General features: G+C 37.9%; 2 protein-coding genes across 4 annotated transcripts; one reads left to right on the forward strand and one right to left on the reverse strand.

Annotated features, from left to right (window-relative positions):
- Window positions 1-445: 445 nt before the first annotated feature.
- LOC104101718 (probable GPI-anchored adhesin-like protein PGA55) lies at window positions 446-5,067 on the reverse strand. 3 transcript variants are annotated; one of them, XM_070177693.1, is made up of 8 exons: window positions 4,875-5,067; window positions 4,751-4,787; window positions 4,555-4,664; window positions 3,231-3,267; window positions 2,742-3,022; window positions 2,330-2,366; window positions 2,009-2,226; window positions 446-1,499 (listed from the first exon to the last, which is right to left on the reverse strand). In XM_070177693.1, exons 1-8 carry the CDS (start codon window positions 4,884-4,886, stop codon window positions 792-794), a joined length of 1,440 nt encoding a protein of 479 aa, XP_070033794.1. In that variant the 5' UTR covers window positions 4,887-5,067; the 3' UTR covers window positions 446-791. The 3 variants fall into 3 exon arrangements, with proteins under 3 accessions (XP_070033794.1, XP_070033795.1, XP_009607508.1); XM_070177694.1 differs by having other exon boundaries at window positions 446-1,505; window positions 2,742-3,013; window positions 4,875-5,066; XM_009609213.4 differs by having other exon boundaries at window positions 446-1,505; window positions 4,875-5,065.
- A 5,519-nt stretch (window positions 5,068-10,586) lies between these two features.
- On the forward strand, window positions 10,587-12,595 carry LOC104101720 (phospholipase A1-Ibeta2, chloroplastic). Its single transcript, XM_009609215.4, has one exon. The coding sequence runs from the start codon at window positions 10,928-10,930 to the stop codon at window positions 12,530-12,532; it is 1,605 nt and encodes a 534-aa protein (XP_009607510.1). The 5' UTR covers window positions 10,587-10,927; the 3' UTR covers window positions 12,533-12,595.
- Window positions 12,596-22,680: the final 10,085 nt, after the last annotated feature.

The raw sequence follows: 22,680 nt of genomic DNA on the forward strand, positions 1-22,680 counted from the left end.
GTCTGTTGAAAAGGTAGTTGTGGAAACTGATGAGGACTCAGATGATTGGTTTGAAGAGAGCACAGGAAATGTAGAGGTAGCAAAAAAAGAATGTTAGTGATAAGGCAACTGAGAGTGTTACTGATGTTGACAAGAAGGCAGATGAGTTCATTGCAAAATTTAGAGAGCAAATTAAGCTTCAGAGAATTGAGTCAATCCGAACATCTGCAGGAAACCTTGTAAAATAGTCTTATGGTTAGGGAGTAATTGACTTGCTAATCATTAGAACAGTTTTATAATTAGCTAGTAATTCACTTGGTGTTGGAGAAGTTAACTTGTATTTTTTTGCCTTTTTAGTTTGTATTTCCAAACTTGTCTCAGTAGTCTTGTAGTGGCTACAATGCTAATATGTAACAACAGCATTATTTAGTGATTCAGTCAATTAAGCAGCTGTCTTTGTGATAATTTATCTCATTGCTTCTTATAGATCCAGAAATGCCAAAACATTAGTCCAGAGACCTTATGTGAACTCTTGAATTTTACATTTTAACTAAGGCCTTACGGCCCTTACTATGTGCAAGTGTTACCTGCCTAGTTTAGGCCTTAGGGGTAAGGGGAGAGTGTACATTGTATGCAACTTTGCCCTTAGACTTCTGCAAAGAAACTGTTTCCACATTTCAAACTCCCGAAAGACCAACTCTATCATTGGGCCAAGTCTTGCACTCACATCTTTCACTAGCTAACATGCAAAAACATTTTTGAAGTCTGCCATTCTTGATAACCATATTTCTCTTCATAAGTAGATACTAGACTTAAGCTCGACGAACCCACTGTTCCAATCGAAGCTGCTTTAAAGGAGGACCAAGATCTGGCTTAGTCCTCTGGGGGCAACGCCATTTTCCTGTTGTTTCCAAAGCACTAGGATGCAAGTTGGTTGTTTCTGTGAGAACCTTTCTTGTCAAAACATGCTTGTGGCAGTTTGATGCAACAGTGATCCCACTTAGAGAAGGAGACTGAACTGCAGAAGGCCTTGGCAAAGGACTTCCATTGTGCAATTGGCTATTTCTGTTCTTTCTGGTTGATCTAAAACCATTCTCTCCTAAGCCATTTATATTATTTTCTTTGTCCGTGATTTCCCCAGCTTCCCTTTTGGATAACTTCTGACTTAACACCCTCGCCACAGGACTATTTTTAGGCTGCACATTGTAAGCAGGTTCAACACAATCTTCAGATTTCGGGCTATTCTCTTCAGAATCCGTCCTGTGAATTGGATGTTTATATAATTTTTCACCTTCACAGCTTGAATGATTAATGATACAGGACACTTTGCAGTTAGCTTCTTGAGGGGAGATGGTCTCCAAATGTTCTCCAGCTGTTTTACTGTCTTTGATTACCATGTCAATGTATCTTGGTGAACCACATTTGCTATTCTGCGTTTTCTTGTGATATAGAGTCTGTTGAGAAATTCTTTCGCGAGACATTTCTTTGGTTACTCTTGTGTTGTTTGTCCCATCAGCGTCCTGATTCTTCAAAGTATACAAACATCAAGGAAATATCATTAAGGGAACTTGTGACAATAAGGTAAGGTAGACCTCAATTATGTAACTGAAGTGTTAGCTTCTTTGCATGGTAGAAACGATTGTATAACTAACAGAATCAGAGATGAGATGGTTTATATGCATAAGTAGCTTTCAGCCAACTGACAATACCTCCAACCAATTAAAGCCAAAATAGATCTTTTAATGTTCACAACTGTCTTCTTATTGTATGTTCCAGTACGTGATCCATCACCGTAACTCAATGTAATCTTATTGTATAAACTACAGCTTGTATAATCATACTGACCCCTTCAAGCAAAACGTTCGTGCAATCTCAGACAGATAAAGACCGAAATAACTATCCAATAAGTCTTACCTAGGAGTGAACATTCAATAAGTCTACATCAAAAGCATGACTTCACGAAGTATTGATTATCGAAAGGAGAGAGGAAAAGGAAGTTGAAATATAAAACCAAGCAAATCAAGAGTACCTTTGAGACAGGTAGATGCTCATACTTGTCATCATGGATAAAACCACTTCCTAATGAATTCCTTAAGTTCTGAGGTTCCCCACAGCCATTATCCCCATTCATATACACTTTGTCATCAAATTCTTTCTCATGATCTGGAAGTATGAATTCTTGAATAGTATCCACTTTTGGAGATTCATAAACATAGCTAGAGAACCAGTTCCCGATGTCTGGAGGCTCTGATAAAGACCATACAGGAAGATTAGCATTAACAAAAACGATCATTGACTGCTTAAGAAAAATGGAAACTCTAATATTAGGAGGTGAAAGGATCACACTTACCTGAAGCAAGTGACATGTCATTTGAAGAGTCCACATCCTAAAAGACACAAGTACACAAAATCATGGTTTAGGAAGAGAACACAGGAGAGACAATCCAAAAAATCCCAATGCTACTCTGGATGCAAAAAAGGGAATTGATTGGTACATGACTTGATGTTTGTAAAACCATACAAGAGTATTGCAAACTTTTCTCACGCAAATTTGTACATCTACTTCCAATAAGCTATTTTTGAGCTTTACACTATAGGAGACATGTTAATGAAATCTGTAGGAATAATCAGAGAAAATTGGACCATTCTTATCCAAATCCACAACCAAGACTGAGCACTTTATAATAAATTGACTCGCATTCCTATCAAAATTTAGCTCAGAGTAATTGAAACAACAATAGAAAATAACTCGCCTGACCTACCCTTTTGTTATCTGCAACATAGTTTGTACACTGAACAAGGCCCTTCGAAGCCACATCAACACCAGAAGACAAACTAACATATTTCCCATTTGTTCGATTTTCAGCAGAATTATCTTCCTCCTTGCTGATGCTGTCTTCTTTGCATCCTTTGGTGCTAGTATCCTCTTTGAAACTGATGTCAATTGATTCAGGGACTCTAAAATCATCACTATCAGCCAATCCAGGAGTTTCAGGCACAAAACTTGAGAAACAGTCCTTGGTATCTAAAGACTCTGATAGCACTGACATTGGAACAGAAAGTCAGCTTCCTACGAATTTGATATGAGTGATTTTGATGCGCAAAATTTAAGGGCGAAAGATGAACTGGAATACTTAATTTGTGGTCTAGTTTCAGGACACAGATAAGGTTCTAAATTTCACTTCCTTTACTCAGATGCCTGAAAACAATAGTAAGCAATACTTCATAGTATGTAGAAGAGCCTAACTTACCGGAAGAAAATGGGATATTATCTGAAGCTCTCCCAACCTGTGAAACAACTTCTAAAATTATATTACCAATCTTATAATGATATTCAGTAACAATCTACAACAGTAACAACTTTGAAAGCTTCTAGTAACTAAGGCTAAATTCAAGAAGCAGAAAACAAAAATCTCTTCAAAGCTGCATAGCTTATATTTACATCATTGTGATAGGAATTATGGACCATCCATTTCTGTTAAACCTTGAATTAGTTCAATAATAGACTAATACATCCACAAGTAGAATAGTGGGAAAAAAGGACAGTATAGATATGTCTATTTTGGAATTTTCAGAAACTGTTGGATCATCAATTAGTCTCATCAAAAGTTTAGGCAAGAGCTGCGCTTGGACAGTCTTCTACCAACTAATGCCTTCCTTTCTGGACTTTGTTTACTGTCAAGTATCAACTTGATTGGCCGGTTACTCCAATAACTAATTTGATTAAAGGTTTAGCCACCACTTATACAGAAGCATTGTGAGGAATCATACACATTGATAGTACACATGCAAATGCAGACTTGCTACTGCCAACGCTTTCCATTCCAAGCCCTAACAACATGATTCCAGCATTGGATTGTGAATCTCTATAACCTACACTGAGTAAAAATTGACTCAAGCTTCTCAAACTAATTGTAGATGGTTAACTTATATGTTCGAAGATTAAAACTTAAGTCATCACTGCTTAATAAATTTAGATGTCACCCGTTCCCCAGCAAACCTACTCTTTCACCTTATTGCATATCTGGAACGTTTACTAAGTTGATGATGTCTTCAATTTAGCTATAATTCTATGTTTACTATGCATCCTCATACCTGTTTCATCCTAGGAGTCAGAATGAAAGAAGAATAAAGCTACAGAGGTTTCCAGCTCCATTATTAAGGGGCAATGGTATCTAGCCAAGCACCTTCATTACCATAGTAGGCAGCCGATCGAAAATAGTCATTTTCACTTCCATTGCAGTTTAAATAACAATATAAAGTGTCTCCTCTTTGACCATTTTAGACTTTAAATGAGGTGTTTCATTCAATCAAACATAGTATTAGAGCGGACAAATATCTTTAGTTTGGATCGTCCCGCCACTCATCAACAAATATTATCATGTATATGGTCCAAGAAAAAGAATGAGATCCCCACGTGAAGAGGCGTATAACATACCTAAAACCAAAAAAAATTAATTATCCCCGCGGCTTAGCAAATTTATTTCTCTTTCGACAAATTTAAGTTGGAAGAAATTGGAAAAGCGTAAAGCGAAAATAGTAAGGGGGAAAGGGATAAGACCATAAATTAAGTACCTTAATTGGACTTTGGATATCTCCTTGTGAAGCTACATTCTCATCAATGCCACTCAAAACAGGCGATTCATATGTATAACTTGAGAACCAAATTCCAATATTTGGAGGCTCTATTTGTCAAAACAAGAAGAAGAAAAAACACAATTAGAGAAAGGGACAGAACTTTCAAGATGACTTTTGGAGAAATTATGCGTACCAGAAGGATTCGACCGTGAGTCTACAGAATCCAAGACCTGCAATTCAGAAGTGACTCATTCAATTAGAAGTTTCAGCATCTTTTTTTAACACATAAAAAAACATTAAGGAGATTCTGGGATTACCTGCTTAGACATCTGCCTATTATCAAAGAAATAAGAGAACGAGCAACTTTAGAACTGATTTTTGGAAGTGTGAAAACAGCAGCTGCTTGAAGAAAAACAATGGTCCGGTTTCTTGCCATTTTCGGATCTAGATAGGAAATTATGGCGCCTTTTGTTAAATTTTCAAATTCGTTTTTTCCCGGGATAATATTTTTCTTCTGCCTTTAAAAATGTTTTCTTCTGGGTTCAAGCTTTTGAAAATCCACATTTCTCCTGTTCAGAACTGGTCCACTAGTTAACCTTTATTACACTCGTGTGTACATACAATGATACAAAGACCATTTGGCCACTCTAGTTTGATGTTAATATCAAAATAGCCCCTAGGTTTGAAAAATAATCAAATGGCGTTCTTTTATTTGTTTTAAACATTGTCACATGTTCAAGATTCATGATATTAAAATGTTCACAAAATGTACTTTCACCTTTTTCTGCGAAAAAATACTTATCATATAGGAGTACTTCTTTCCTACATAACTTGTCCAAATCACTGTCATCCTGACGTTTATATTTCCACACAATCAAATTTTCATAACAATCTTTCAACTTTCTAAAAGTAAAGTATTGACTATTTGAAATTAAACAAAACATGTGTTAGCAAGCTATAATTTTATGTATTATGCTTGAGTTTTTTTCTTAAGAGTTTCAAACTCAGTGTTTTTTCTTTGGGATTTTTGAATTTTTGAAAAATTATAAAAATTAAGTTTGAAAATTTCAGAGCTTTTTTTTTTTTTTGGGCAAAGCAACTCAAATAAATAAAGTTAAATAGTAAAAGAAAAAAAATTGTGAACTATGTTGTGGAAAATTTTCAAATAAAGCCAAACACTTTTAAGTACAACTTTCTTTTTTGCACTTTGCGGCATTTAAATTTTCCTGGCCCCAAAAAGTTAGTATGTGACTTTGGTGTCTACATGCAAATTTTATAAGTACAAGTGTACAACTTTCTTCTTTTGGGTTGCCTGCCATTTTCAGGGCCATGCCTAGACATGAAATTTGTATAGCATGTTCATGTAGAAGACAAGCTCAAATTTCATTAATACTTTATTCAATAGATCAACATTGAGGAAGATCGAGTAAACAATTTTTTCTTTTTTTGTGTTTAGAAGACGCGTTCACATGGATGAAAGGTCGGTGGTCTATTTTCATTGGCTTAGTTCCTCATTTTCTTTGGCCCAAAATTGCTGAATTAGTGTTTTTGTTGACTTATTTGTTACGCTACACGTAAACGTTTGCTTCTGCTTATCGGAAAACTGAAAATGTTTGTACTCGTATTAGTTAGTATAACCGTGTGACACGCTAGACTAAATTTGGAGATCGCAATATTTCATTTTGTATGTATGTTGTCAATATATATGCAATTCTATGAGTGGACTTTCTAATGTTTCATGCATTCTAATACGCCTTAGTTTAACTATAGTATATTCCATTTTTATCTCACTCAACGACTGTACTTGCTGAAACTTCAAATCAACTTTTGAAAAACAAAAAAATGACTTTTCATAAACAATAACAAATTTTCTAAACTTGAAAATAGTTTAACTTAAACTTCTTATTTTAACCTTAAAAGATAATGTTTCTTTAGCATGAGTTTTAAATTTTTTATAATCACATAAATATTAAGATTATTTAAATTACAAGTTTAAAAAATTCTTTTGTTTCACTGAACTCTAAGTGGGCGTTTGGACATAGGAATTCTAAAATTTCAAACAAAAAAAAAGGAGAAAAATCATGTGAAAAATAATATTTGAAAATTAGAATTGTGTTTTGGACATGAATATAATTTTGGGTTATTTTTTAATTTTTGTGAGATCTGAAGTAAAAAAAAATTAAAAAACAACTATTTGGGGTTTTTTAGATTTTCAAAAAAAATTCGAAATTCATCTTCAAGTGAAAAAATTAAAAAATTTATGGCCAAACACTAATTTGGAAAAAAATTAAAAAAAAAAATAAATCCTTTTTTTATGGCCAAGTAGGCCCTAAGCCAAATTATATCAAATAAATAAATTGAAAGTGAGGAATAGTGAAGAGCTGCTCCCTCACCATTGATTGACTATCTACCTCCATATTTAAGTACTATATATGTAATGTCGTTGTCCCCTATAGCCCCGACATCTCAAATATTTCTGGATATTCCATGACGTGTTTTTAAAAAAATGGATTCTCTCTTTTTCGAGTGTGTGCTTATCATTTTAAGTAAAAGTATCTTTCATTCTTTCTCTAACACGGCTCTTCCATCGGTCTTATTGCATATTATAATTGTCACACACGATTACCTCATGGAAATAAACTACCGCGGAATTAACTGCTGACTCCACATTCAATTTTACGTGTTCTGGGCTTCAGTCAGTTAGCTTTAAAATCATAAACTTCTGCCTTGTGAAAAAAGGAATATTTTAACTTGTCAGTTGATGAATAGTTACGTTTTCCCTTTCAAACTTATAAGCTATCAGACATTTGAGTCACACGACACACGGCATACTGAAAACTATTGTCAATCCTTTTATGGGGAGGGGGGAGGTAGAAGGGACAAGAAAGTAAAAAAGAATAAATCAAAGGTCAAATCTCAAACTCTAAAATTCTAACTTTACGTGCAACCTTTTCCCCATAAAGTGAAATATATTTAGTGATGATAAGGGCAAAAGATTTACTTCGCTTTTAATTATCCATTTTGGACTTTACATTTTTTTATTTTTTATTTTAAATATGTATTTTACAATTTTACTCATAATAATGATAACATTTTCAAAAATTTTGAAAAATTATTTGCAGAATAAATAGTTAATGATAAGGACAAAACATAAGGAAAAAATTATCTTTAACTTTATTTAATATAGTGAAGATTTTTCACCTATATGAATAGCAATAACTAAAGATTTTTCCTGTTTAATTAAATTAAATTTAAAACTATAATATTCGAAGTCAGATATCACAAAATTTAGATATAACAAGTGAAAGTCCGAGCTACAATAAAAGTAACAACTACAGTTGAACTATTTTCTCTCGCTTAAAGTGTGCATATTTTCGGGAAAAATGAGCAACTTGTGATTCATGTTTTTGGGATGAATACGCACCTCTGATTGAAAGGGAAAAGGAACTATATATGTACACTCCCACTTTATAAATGTGTAATCTGATAAAGCACCGACCCAATATATAGTTTGAAAGAACACCTAATAAAGTATAAAAGAATATGATTTTTTGACCAGAAATGTAGAAAGCTCAGAATACAAGAAAATCTTTGTTGTTTCAAAAGATCTTTAGAGGTAATTGACATTAGAAAATTGGAGCAAAACGAAATCCAGCTTGGTGATATGAAAGAGAGCTAGTTGATCTAACAGGTAATTACTCTATTGATGCCTACTTTACAGACATATGTTACTTCCTCAGTTCCATTTTTACTTCTCAATAATGAAAAAATTAAATTTTCTTTTTAATTTTACTCTTATCATTAAGTATTTATTTTCCAACCTTATTAGGGTATTAGTAGTCAAATTTGGATTTTCAAAGCATAGTTAATAAGTAACTTAGTAGAACAAACACGTAACTAATGTTTTTTTAAGCAGAGTACAAAATACAATGTGGACAAGTAAAAAGGAATATAAGGAGTAAATATTTACTTGAAATTGGTATTTTACTTGAATAATTGAATATCTTTTCCAAACGTCTAAACGTTGCCGCAATAGAAGGTTTGCAACATTAATTATTGGCCAAATACATATGTAGGTCCTCAAACTTGTCCGTTTTTGTCACTTTGATACTTAAACATAAGGTTGTTCCTATCAGGCACTCCAATTAAATTCATATGTGCCAATTAAACACCTAAACATATGGTTATTCCTATCAGGTACTCCAACTAAATCACATATGTGCCAATTAAACACTGTCAAGGGAAAAGGCGCCTGAACATGAGAAAAACTTGTTGATTTTTTTTATTATTATTATTATTATTATTATTATTATTATACTCCATATTATGATTATTTTATATATCCTAATATATTATTCCTATTAAAGTCAGATCGTCGTTTTTTTTCTTGGCAAAATCGAAGGCAAAGTTGTTTGCCCTCTTAGGTTTCTTAAGAATTTCATCATCATACCACCTGAAAAAATTGCAAGCAACTTTGCCAAGAAAAAAAATGACGATCTGGATTTAATAGGAATAATATATTAGGATATATAAAATAATCATAATATGGAGTATAATAATAATAATAATAATAATAATAATAATAATAATAATAATAATAATAATAAATCAACAAGTTTTTCTTATGTTCACGCGCCCTTTCCCTTGACAGTGTTTAATTGGCACAGATGTGATTTAGTTGGAGTGCATGATAGGAACAACCATATGTTTAGGTGTTTAATTGGCACAGATAGATTTAGTTGAAGTGTCCGATAGAAACAACCCTATGTTTAGGTGTCCAAGTGACAAAAAAGGACAAGGTTAGGGTCTACACATGTATTTGGCCTTAATTATTTGTGGTGAACCTCAAATTTCATCTCGGCATGAGTTATGGTTCTTGACATGCAGAAAGTGGATACAGTCATAACATTGGCATGCGTCAACACACAAAAGCTTTTACGTAATTGATATGAGAATTCTACGATATTGAAATATTATATCTTCTTCTATATTTAACTCCAGGAATTGGTTAAAATTAACCTTGATAAGCGAAAAGAGAAAAAAATTATTGAAGAGTAATTGCTTGGACTTATAAGTTATACGCTATAATTTAATTAGATGCTAAAACAAATACTCCATATAATTTGTTTTGATGTGATGTTTATTTAGACTAGATGTGGTAATTAATTATTTCATAATACGCTTTTCGTTTCCCAGAAAAACTTGAAGGTACTCAAATTTTATATGAAGCCAAACATTAATTATCGTAAATTTTTATCTCAATTCAGTTCAGATATATCAATTTCTTAATATTTTTAATCATAATAAGATAATTAAGGCTACATAAAAGCATTATAAATCACGCTTCTCAACTAATATTATTATAAAAATATACTCCCTCCGTTTCCTTTTTGTGAACCTATGATTAGACACGAAGTTTAAGTAAAAAGAGAAAAAATTTGAACTTGTAGTGTAAAATGAGGCACATATATTTTGTATAGTTATAAATCATTGTATAAAGTTAAATTGTTTTCAAATATGAAAATGACTCATTCTTTTTGGCACGGACTAAAAAGAAAATAAGTTCACATAAATTAAAACAAATTGAGTATATGAAAAAAAAAATGTGGTTAAACCATAGTGATTTAATTTTCTAAATTATAATAGTATCATATGAACTACTCCCTCCGTTCACTTTTACATGTTCACCCCTTAAGAAATAATAAATAAAGTGTATAAGTTACCATGATACTCATATTAATTGATGTATAGTCTTAATAAAATTCGATAATGATTTGAAATGAGTAATTAATGCTAAGAGGAAAATAGGAATTTTTTTTTTTTTTATAAACAAAAAGTGACAAGTAAAAATGAAAATTTATTTTTAAAATACTTGAAAACTAAAAGTGAACGGATGAGTTGTATATAACAAATAAGAATCATGTTTTAATATATTTTACATAAATAAGTTGTTCAAAAATCTGTTGCAACATGGGTCGGAGATCTAAAACATGTGATGCGTTGAAATTGAGAAGTCGAGGAATCGCAGGCGTTTCTTGTCCGGTTGTGATCATTTGTCAACCATAGAGGGCACTTTTGATATTTACATTTGAAATTGACAATGGAAACTGAAAAGAGAGCCACGCCATGAGGATCATGACTACTAATTAATTCTAAGTTGTAATTACACAAATACCGTCCATCTTAATTTTTCACCTACTCAGAACTGTGGCACTTAATTTTTTCCTTCAAACCTTTTCACTATAAATACTCAAGCTCTATCCAATAGCTCTAACTAACGAAGTAGCTGTCTCTTTCTGTAACCTTTATCTAACTCACTGACTTCTCTCTCTCTCTCTCTCTAAATCCATCCACATTCTCTCTCAAAACCATGCAGATCGGAGCAGCACTTCCGGCGACCAATTTTAATCTTTTTCAGGCAACGGTAAAATGCAATGGATGTTCATTAAACCCTTCTGCAATGGCTACTTCTGTAAATGCACAAAGCTTAAAAACACTCTCGTCATCAACCACAGAGATGACTAAAAAACACATTTCCAATCTTGAAAAGCTTCTTCAGAAGCAATCTCAGACAAAACTATCAGCAGCTGATGCAAAGCCTGTGGTTCAAGAATCCAGTAATAATGGGTTATTAGAAAACAGGGGAAGAAATTTGTTGGAAGGGCTTAATTTGGCTAGTATTTGGCCTGAGATGAAAGCTGCTGAGGAAATGTCGCCAAGGCGTTTGAACAGATTAAAAAGACTGTTATCTTCCAAATCAATGGAATATTCTCCTAGGAACAATATTTGTAGCCGGTGGAAGGAATACCACGGCAGCAATAACTGGCTGGGTCTACTTGATCCGTTAGATGAGAATCTACGGCGAGAATTGGTTCGATATGGGGAGTTCATTCAGGCAGCTTATCATTGTTTCCATTCCAACCCTGCCATGTCAGCAGAGGAGGGGCCATTGTCCGCGAGACACGTGGCGTTGCCCGATAGGTCTTATAAGGTGACCAAGAACCTTTATGCAACTTCGTCCATTGGGTTGCCAACGTGGGTGGATGACGTGGCACCTGATCTTGGATGGATGACCCAAAGGTCTAGTTGGATTGGATATGTGGCAGTGTGCGATGACAGGAAAGAAATTCAACGAATGGGAAGGAGGGATATTGTTATTGCGTTACGAGGTACTGCCACGTGTTTAGAGTGGGCAGAGAATTTTCGTGCCTTGCTAGTAGAACAAAATGATGATTCTGCTGAAGAACAATCTAAAGTGGAATGTGGATTCTTGAGTTTGTACAAAACAGGTGGAGAACATGTCCCAAGTTTAGCTGAATCAGTTGTTAACGAAGTACAAAGATTAATTGAACAGTATAAAGGCGAGCCTCTAAGCATCACGGTCACAGGGCATAGTCTCGGTGCAGCTTTAGCTCTTTTAGTAGCAGATGATGCAAGTACATGTGCACCAAATGCGCCACCAGTGGCCGTTTTTTCCTTCGGTGGCCCTCGAGTAGGCAATCGGGTGTTTGCGGATCGTCTTAACGCGAATAATGTTAAGGTATTACGTATTGTGAATAATCAAGACGTAATCACCAGGGTTCCAGGTATGTTTGTGAGCGAAGCGCTAGACAAAAAGCTTAGAGAATCAGGAGCAGGTCGCGTGCTAGAGATGTTAGATTGTAGGATGCCATGGGCGTATTCTCACGTTGGTACTGAATTCAGAGTTGACACGAGAATGTCGCCATTTTTGAAGCCTGATGCAGATGTTGCATGTTGCCATGACTTGGAGGCATATTTACATTTGGTGGATGGATTTTTAGCATCTGATTGTCCATTTAGGCCTAATGCTAAGAGAAGTCTTGTGAGATTGTTAAAAGACCAACGGTCTAACTTCAAAAGACTTTACACTAGTAAGGCAAAGGACTTGAGCATCAGTCTTGATAGAGAACATAATTTTGCTAGGAGTAGTTGCTTGCCTAGTCCATCATCTTGATATATATTACTAGCAGAGAATGTATACTTCCAAGTACAAAGAATTAATCAGATGTACATGTTTTCTACCATATATACTTGCTTTTCTCTTCTCTAAATTCATAGGATGACTCTATCAGTAACTAAAATATAAGTAAAATAGCATTATATGCGCAATAAAGAAGACAGAAATGAATGAAGTTGAACATTATAGTTAAATGGGAATAGAAGAAATTTTGCATATGAGCAACACTTTTGATAGAATAAATCCGTGGTGGAAAATACCCCAGAAGATTGAGAGATAATAATCGAACATCAAAGCGCTTCCTCAAAGTTAATTACTTTCATCAAAATAGTTTGTAGATAAAAAATTCTTGACAATTTTGAGCGGTAGGGGAGAATTGGCAGAGCAAAAGGGGTAAATTTCACAAATAGTCATATAACTATAACTTTTTCTCATCAAAGTCATATAATTTTATTTTCTAACACAAAAATCATATAATTATGATTTTTTTTCACCAAAGTCATATAACTTTGTTTTCTCACACAAAAAATATAAAACTTCCACTAACTCACAAAAAAATTATCTCGTTTGTTAGTGGGATGAGCCTATCGTTTCGTCCTGCTTATCCTGTCACGTTTAGGCCCGTCCCGGTTAAATGTGGTCTCATCCCTTTGGACAGCCTAGGTTAAACACATTGAACCCAGAAATTCATTACTTTACTACTATACATAAGAGAAAGCAAAGCACCTCTATCCTCCGTGTGTGCTTCATGAAAGGATGTTTAAGTCATTTCACAAGTAATGATGCAATATGATTGGGCAAAACAGACTGTTACTGTAGCTCCATCATTAATATTTTCATGCCTTTGACTATCGTACCCTTCTGCTTTTGACTGAGTTATGTCTGCTTTTTGTTTCTTTACATCAATGCATGTCAGCAACTTTTGCTTTGTGTCAATAGCAACCTATCGTAGTACGGTGTAACGCCATTTGGCATTCCAGGTGTTTACCCGAAAAACGGATAGAGTTAAATTTGTACGTAGTTTTAAGGGTGTGTGGTATAACTTAACACAAATCGTAAGAGTAAAATGAAAATATCGAATATTGATTGCAAAGAATGAAAAATAAGTAAAGTTAGAAAGAATATGATTTATGAATTAAGCAAGATGAATCAATGTATGAAGCTAAAAAGAGATAATTCTTCAATATAGGAGTGTATGATATCTCAGTTACAATGTATGTAAAACTTGATGCCTTTACAGGAATATCGTCATCCCTTTTTACAGTGGGGGAACCCTACTTTAGATATAATTAAAAATACATAGTGGGGAATCCATGATAAATCAGTTTTTCCCTAATTTCCGTCGAGATTCTCTCCCTTAGTGCGGCTACAACGGCTCTTGTCTATGAGCTCGATCTTGACCGGACTCAGTATTGGTCGGCTTCCAGTTTTAGAGCTCGATGCGGGTTTGAGCTTGATGCCGACTCGAGTCCGATAATGACTCGGGCTCGGTATTGGTTGACCCCTAGCCCTTAAGCTCGATTCCATCATATCTCAATATAGTTCGATTCGGACCCGAGTTCGATAATGACTTCGAGCTCGGTATTTGACCCGTTCCTGAAACTCGAAGCTCGTTTGTGCCTTCTTCGGATCCCATCTCGATATTATGAAGACTTTCTTCGGTCCATTATGTTTCCATCTCGATCAGACGTACGAAGGCCGAAATCAGTTTCGACCGTATATAGATAGTCCCCTCGTTTCTTGGGAAGGATGTGGCGAAAAACGATATAATTTCCCAACGGCTGGATCAGATATAAGCTGATGTTTACATTGGGCTCGATCATGACGCACGTGATAGTTGTCCCGTCGGTTTAGTTTTTCAAGATATTTAATGCGTGTCTGATGGTGGTCGGCCACCGCTGATGTTGAACCGACATTGCTCAATCTATAAATAGCCCCTTCTTTTACCATTTATCACTTTTACATCTCCAAATTTTCCAAGTTCTTTTGAGTTCATCTGTAAATCTGTGATCTTTTACTGCAAAATCTTTCTTCAAAAACACCAAATCTCTGTTACCTCATTCTATTTTCGATCTTTAAATCCAAAATGGCGAAGACATAAAAAATCATTAATCATAAAGAAAAAAGCTTCTTCATCACAACATGTCGCCGACAAAACACCGGTGGAGCCACGACCTGAGGAGTGCGTTCCTGGGGCGTGTGTTCTTACTTCTGATTTTAAGGTCGATAAAGGCTCGTCGGTTCTCGTCCAATATGAGCCAGTATTGAGGTATATATGTTCGATAACCGAGGGGCACCTCGAACAGCTAAAGAAATATTGCAATTGGGAAAACAAAGAAGTTGTAATCCTGTCTCCTAAAGAAGATATCACCACTCACGTGAAAAGGGTTTTTAAGCGTGTATACTTACCCTTTCACGTTAGGTCCTCTCAACCCTATTATTATCGATTTTTGCCGTAAATACCAAATAACCCTAGGCCAGATCCATCCTTCTTTTTGGCGGATCGTTATTTTGATCTGTTTCTTCGTGAACAAAATCGAGGGGGCGCCTTTCACCCTCGACCATCTCATTCGATTGTACTGCCTTCGCCTCTTTCGAGGCGATTTAATAAAACTTCAGCGTCGGGCTACCATGGTTCTATTCTCGAGCATAAACGAGGACAGGGATCGAGGCTGGATGGGCAGGTTCGTTCAAATGAAGACTTCGGACCTGATTCCGACTGAAAAAATGCCCTTTCCCGAGGAGTGGAACATGAAGCGTAAGTGTAACTCTGTTGTTATCTATTAATATTTTTCCCCTTCATTTCTTTTTCCACCGATATCCCCTTTTCTTGATGCAGCGGCCTTGGATGCTTGGTGTAGTTCTCGACCTCAAGATCTGGGTACGGGATCTAGCTTCGACCTTCACATATGCTGAGCGCTCATAGCGTGATTTATCGAAGGGCCGATGGGAGGCCAAAAATCACGGTAATCCTCTTTCTCGTATTTTTGGTAGTTCGAACGAAATGCTTTCCATATACTTAAATTGATTTTCCTGTATGTAGGTGTGAGCAAAGATGTGGTTTTGAGGCCCCCGCCCGGCGAGGAAGAGGATTCGATCTCTGTTCCAAATTCGGTGAAGGATAATAAGAGAAAAAGGGCCTCTGCTTCCGAAGATCCAAAATCGAAGACGAGGATGGCTCGTAAGCCGAGGAAAAATACCACCCTTTTAACCATGGAATCAGTTCTGCATCTAAGGGATGAAGACAAGGAAGAAGAAAAAGAAGAAGAAGGAGAAGAAGAAAACGATGGGTCCGTGCTGGTGGCCCGAATAAAGAAAACCAACTATGCCCCAAAAGGCAGCTGTATCGATGGTGATTTATAAAGCTCCGCCTCAGACTGGGGAGATATCGGAGAAAGATTTGAGCAGAGTCCCCGAACCGTTAGAGATCGAGGATTCCTCCCACCGAAGTCAACAAACAGTGGGTATATCAGAAGAGGCCGGTCCCGAAGCTCTCCGAACTGAGGAGAATGCCCCAAGCGAGTCGCTTGGGACAATAGTAATCGAAGACTCGCCCATTCTCCTTGCTTTTTCCGAAGGGGCGATTCGGGAAGCCCAAGCTTTGGGGGCCCTCGAGATAAACCAATCTCATGAAGGGAAGGACCCCTTATGTGATTTGTTTACTAGTGTCGAGAAAGTTGTCGGCCCCAGTGATGTGCCAGGCCTTTTCTGTGAAGTGCAACAAGCTCTAAATCGGGTAAGCTCTAACTTCCTTCGTTGATACCACTTGCATGTTTGCTATTCTTTTCTAACTTCTTTTCCTCTTTCTTCGTAGGCCATAACGGTTCATTGAGAAGCGTGTTCTTGGTCTCGAGCTGAGCTGCGTCGGTATGAGGCTGACCTTCGGCGGGTCACGGAAGAGAGGAACACCCTTAGACTCCTTTTTGGACAAAGGGAAGAAGAAATCAAGGACCTCCGAGCTGAATTGGCCAATGCTCAACAAGATCAGACCGACCTGACCGAGCAGGTAATGGTAATCTTAAAAACCCATGGGCTCGATTCTGGAACGGTGGCTAATATTTCAATCTCACAGCTACAGCAGAAGCTTGAAGTTATTGGGAAGCTTCGTGAGGAGGTCGATATGATAAGGGCGGAGACCTTGGGATGGAAATATGGCATGGACCGTCTTGCCACAGAAAAAGAATCTACTCGAGCCCAATTACCAAACCAACTTTAAAGAATTAATGAGAAAAGCTCGTTTCAAGCAAGAAGAATAGAGGAGCTCGAGGCTCGGGTGGCCTACGAGCTAGCCAAGGCCAAATCTGACGCCGAAAAGGCAAAGGCCGAGGCCGATGCATTCATGGCCGTTTACAGGGCCGATGCTGAAGCTGCTCAGGTACAAGTAAGAAAGGCAGCCGAGACCGCCAATACTCGAGCACATTGGGTTGCTGAACTTACTAAGTGCCGATCTTGGAGGGAGACCCTCAAAGAGATCCATGCTCGAGGTTTCGACCTCACCGAAGAGATAAAAAGGGCTAAAGAGCTCGAAGCCGATGTTGAAGCCTTGACTTTTGATGATCATAATGATAACGATGATGGGAGCAAGAGTGGTTCCGAGAGGGGGGATGAGCCCTATGGAGAAGAGACTGCCCCGGTAGATAACCAAGAAACTTAGCCCTTAGTTTCTATTTTGTTTTTTTATGTAGGGTCCTGTTCGGACATTGTAATCATTCTTGTATATTTATAAAGATCTTTTCTTTTCCCGACTTGCCTCTGTTTTATTCTCTGCCTTGTGAAAATTTTATTTCATTCATGCCTTTTGAAGGCTTTAGGCAATTTGATCGAATTTGGACCTTGTAGCCTTTGTAACCGAGTGAGTGCTTGCTCAAACTCGAGATACGGTAGCCCGTAGGCTTAGTAGTCGAGTGAGTGATTGCTCGAACTCGAAGTAATATAGCTCGTAGGGTTATTAGTCGAGTGAATGATTCGAACTCGAAGTAATGTAGCCCGTATGCTTAATGGTCGAGTGAGTGATTGCTTGAACTCGAAATAAGAGTAGCCCGTAGGCTTAGTAGTCGAGTGAGTGCTTGCTCGAACTCGAAGTGATATAGCCCGTAGGCTTAATGGTCGAGTGAGTGATTCGAACTCGAAGTAATATAGCTCGTAGGCTTAGTGATCGAGTGAATGATTGCTCGAACTTGAAATAAGAGTAGCCCGTAGGCTTAGTAATCGAGTGAATGATTCAAACTCTAAGTAATGTAGCTCGTAGGCTTAATGGTCGAGTGAGTGATTGCTCGAACTCGAAATAAGAGTAGCATGTAGGCTTAGTAGTCGAGTGAGTGCTTGCTCGAACTCGAAGTGATGTAGCCCGTTGGCTTAATGGTCGAGTGAGTGATCCTAACTCGAAGTAATATAGCCCGTAGGCTTAGTGATCGAGTGAATGATTCGAACTCGAAGTAATATAGACTGTAGGCTTAGTGGTCGAGTGAGTGATTGCTCGAACTCGAAATAAGAGTAGCCCGTAGGCTTAGTATTCGAGTAAATGATTCAAACTCGAAGTAATGTAGCCCGTAGGCTTAATGGTCGAGTGAGTGATTGCTCGAACTCGAAATAAGAGTAGCCCATAGGCTTAGTCGGACTTTATCTTGTTGATTTTTTGGTTGGCAGTCCCCGATCGACCCTTAAGCCTGTTTGCAAAATAGATCACAAAATAGAGGATGGATTTTGAGATATCGGTAAGAAATTCTCTTTATGTCGTTATACATATGTTTATGTTTTGTACCAGGGATCGAGCAAATTACATAAGCATGGTTCGTTTTGACCATTTGGATCTTATAATTTTTCCTATCGAAACCCTGTTGTTGTGAAGTAAAATTCTTGTATCGAACTTGATATATTTGAGGGTAATGCCCACCAGTATTCAAGGTTAATTGTAAGGAGGCCTCAGATACTGTTGAATTATTCTAAGTTAGCACGATCAATGGTTGCCTTATTAAAAACCTTGCCGAAAAACCCATTTGGGATAAAATCGGTCTAAGGGAAAAAGAGTGCAACGCGTGCTTTCAGACCTAAGGTTTCGTGTTGAATGATCCATCTTTATTCCTGATCGAACTCCTGCAAGGGTTAGTTTCAAAATATAAACGAACATGGGAGGGTCGTACCTTAGCAGTAGTATCATTTTAGGTGCAACACGTTCCAATTACTTGGTAGTTGTTTGTCGTTCATAATACCAAGTTTGTAGGATCCTTTACTGACATTTTCGAGTACTTGATACGGTCCTTCCCAGTTTGGACCTAGTTTTCCTTCATTCGGATTTCAGGTGCTGAGGGTGACTTTCCTTAGCACTAGGTCCCCGATTTTAAAATGACGAAGATTGGTTCTTCGATTATAGTATCTTTCGATCTGCTGCTTTTGGGCGGCCAATCGGACGAGAGTGGCTTCTCGTTTTTAATCCAATAATTCGAGGCTAGTATTCATAGCCTCGTGATTTGACTCTTCTGTTGTATATCGAAACATGGCACTAGGTTCTCCGACTTCGAATGGAATCAAGGCTTCGGAGCCATATACTAAGGAGAATGGGGTTGCCCCTGTACTGGACTTTGATGTTGTTCGATATGCCCAAAGAACTTCGGGTAGGATTTCTCACCATTTCCCTTTAGCGTCGTTCAACCTTTTCTTTAGATTTTGAATGATAGTTTTGTTCATCGATTCGGCATGTCAGTTCCCACTAGGGTGATACGATGTTGATAATATCCTTTTTATCTTATGGTCTTCGAGGAATTTCATCACTTTGTTGTCGATAAATTGTTTCCCATTGTCACACACTAATTCGGCGGGTATCCTAAATCAACATACGATATGATCCCGGATTAAGTCTATAACCTCTTTCTCTCTTACTTTCTCGAACGCCTGTGCTTCAACCCATTTAGAGAAATAGCCAGTCATAAATAAAATGAACTTAGCTTTACCTGGGGCCGATGGCAGAGGGCCGGCGATATCCATTCCCTATTTCATGAATGGCCATGGGGATAGGACTGAGTGAAGTTGCTCTACGGGCTGATGGATCATCGGTGCAAACCTTTGACATTTGTCACATTTTCGAACAAACTCCTTTGCATCTTTGTCCATATCGATCCAATAATATCCTGCTCTGATTATTTTTTGGACTAATGAATCGATACCAGGATGATTTCCACAAGTACCCTCGTGAATCTCACGTAGGACGTAATCGGTGTCCCCTGGTCCTAAGCATAATGCCAATGGTCCATCGAATGTCCTTCGGTATAATCTTCCATCTACAGTCAATATGAACCGAACAGTTTTGGTTTGTAGGGCCCTCAAATTTTTAGGGTCCGATGGGAGCTTTCCGTTCTCCAAGTATTCAATATACTTATTCCTCCAATCCCAGGTTAAGCTTGTAGAGTTTATCTCGGCATGACCTTCCTCGATCACGGATCTCGAGAGTTGAACGACAGTCCTCGAGCTGATCTCATCTTCCCCGACCGATGACCCCAAATTTGCAAGTGCATCGGCCTCACTGTTTTGTTATCGAGGTACATGCTGTAAGGTCCATTCTTTGAAACGGTGCAAAGTTACCTATAGTTTGTCCAAATACCTTTGCATTCTATCTTCTCGAACTTCGAAGGTTTTGTTTACTTGATTTACCACCAGCAAAGAGTCATACTTGGCTTCAATGACTTATGCTCCCAAACTTTTAGCTAGCCCGAGACCTGCAATCATGGCCTCATACTCGGCCTCATTGTTAGTCAACCTAGTAGTTTTGATAGATTGCCTAATAGTGTTACCCGTGGGCGACTTTAAAACGATGCCTAGCCCGGACCCCTTCATGTTCGGAGCCCCGTCTGTGAAAAGGGTCCATACCCCCGATGATGTATCCAATTTCAATAAGAGTTCTTTTTCAACTTCGGGTACGTGGGTCGGCGTGAAATCGGCCATAAAATCCGCTAAAATTTGAGACTTGATGGTCGTCCGGGTTTGATATTCGATATCGTACCCACTGAGTTCGACGGCCTATTTGGCCAATCGGCATGATAATTCGGGCTTGTGCAAAATATTACGAAGTTGGTAAGTGGTTAACAAACATATGGGGTGACATTGAAAGTATAATCTTAACTTTCTAGAGGCGCTTATCAGTGCTAGTGCCAAATTCTCTAAGTGTGGATATCTAGTGTCTGCTTCCCCTAAGGTTCGACTTACATAATAAATGGAAAATTGCATACCTTGCTCTTATCGAACTAGGACACCACTTACCGCTATTTTCGAGACCGCCAAGTACAAGTAAAGTTTCTCATCTGCCTTGGGACTGTGAAGCAGCGGTAGGCTCAATAGGTATTGCTTCAATTCCTCTAATGATTGTTGACATTCTGGGTCCAGGCGAAAACGTTTTTCTTTTTGAGTAGAGAGAAAAATCTATGATTTTGATCCGACGAACTTGAAATGAATCGGCCTAAGGCAACAATCCATCATGTTAGCCTCTGCACGACTTTTTTCCCGGTCTTCCGGGTTTATTTAGTTTGATTATACCCGGAATAGGCATTGAGAAAAGTAAGGATCTTGTGGCCGGCCGTGGCATCGATCATGCGATCGATGTTGGGCAGCAGAAAAGAATCCTTGGGGCATGCCTTGTTTAAATCCTTATAATCTATACATATTCTAAGTTTGTTCCCTTTTTTAGGGACTGCAACTACATTAGCTAACCATTCGGGGTATTTTACCTCCCAAATGGACCCTATTTTGAGAAGTTTAGTTATCTCGTCCTTTATGAATGTGTGCTTTACCTCGGACTGGGGTCTTCTCTTTTGCTTCACCGGTTTGAACCTAGGGTCCAGGCTTAGCCGATGCGTCATTATATTCAGTGGGATCCCTGTTATATCTAAATGGGACCAAGAAAAACAATCTATGTTATTGATAAGAAATTGAATAAGCCTTTTCATGAGTTCGGGGGTATACATTTCGTTCGGAAAAATATTCGATTAGTATGACTTGCTCCAGTTCTTCAATCGTTGATTGGGTAGCGTCGGAATCATCGAGGATCACGAAGGATCGAGGGATCCTTTGATCACCATCTTCGTCAGTCTTCTGATTTTCTAGTTGTGGTGAGGCTGGCGTCTGTGATTGCTATTTGGCATCTTGTTCCCCTTTTGAGTGTGATCCCTTTGTTGACGAATGTGAGGATATCGGAATTGCTTCTTCGAAGGCAAATATTTCTCTTGCAGCCGGTTGCTCTCCGTACACTGTTTTGATTCCCTTTGATGTTGGGAATTTAAGCACATGGTGGATGGTCGAAGGTACAACTCTCATATTATGGATCCATGGCCTTCCAAAAAGGATGTTGTACCTCATGTCACCTTCGATTACGTGGAACTTTGTTTCTTGGATGGTCCCGGCCATGTTTATCGGCATGATTATCTCGCCTTTGGTGGTTTCACATGCCATATTGAATCCGTTTAGGACCAGACCGAGCTGTTCTACAACCTTCGATCTAATAATATTGGCCGAGCTACCCGGATCAATTAACACACGCTTAACTTTAGTTTTATTCATAAGTACAGATATTACCAGTGCATCGTTGTGAGGTTGCATGACTCCTTCTGCATCTTCATCATTAAAGGACAAGGTTCTTCTGGGTGCATAATCCTGAGTATGAGGTCGCTTTTCTCTCATAACCGATGTCTTAGTGCGTTTAAGCAGTGGTCCCTGAGGGGTATTGACGCCACCGATGATCATGTGGATGATGTGATGTGGTTCTTCCTATTCATTTTGTTTACCGAAATCCCTGTTTTTGAAATGGTTTTTGGCCCTGTCGCTTAAAAATTCTCGAAGGTGCCCTTTATTGAATAACCGGGCTACCTCCTTTCTTAGTTGCCTGCAATCCTCCGTTCTGTGGCCATGGGTGCCATGATACTCTCACATTTGATGGGGTTTCTCTAGGCAAGATCAGTCTGTATGGGTCGAGCCCATTTAGTGTCTTTGATGCATCCGATAGCTGACACGATAACGGATGCATCGATGCTGAAGTTATACTCCGATAACCATGGTGCTTCCTTAGGTCCGGTAGGCCTGTCGAACCTATCTTTGTTCATCAGCCCCCGAAACCCTTGACCTCGATCACTCATTTTATTGCCTTGTCCGGGGTTACGTCTCGA

This window comes from Nicotiana tomentosiformis, chromosome 6 (genome assembly GCF_000390325.3).
Source record: "Nicotiana tomentosiformis chromosome 6, ASM39032v3, whole genome shotgun sequence".
NCBI lineage: Eukaryota > Viridiplantae > Streptophyta > Magnoliopsida > Solanales > Solanaceae > Nicotiana > Nicotiana tomentosiformis.

Coding starts and splice junctions, on each gene's coding strand:
- LOC104101718 (XM_009609213.4), bottom strand. Junction 3,268..4,554: donor ATATCCAAAGTCCAATTAAG/GTACTTAATTTA, acceptor GTTGTTTCACAG/GTTGGGAGAGCTTCAGATAA. Junction 2,227..2,329: donor TGACATGTCACTTGCTTCAG/GTAAGTGTGATC, acceptor GGTCTTTATCAG/AGCCTCCAGACATCGGGAAC.
- LOC104101720 (XM_009609215.4), top strand. CDS start 10,928: ATGCAGATCGGAGCAGCACTTCCGGCGACCAATTTTAATCTTTTTCAG.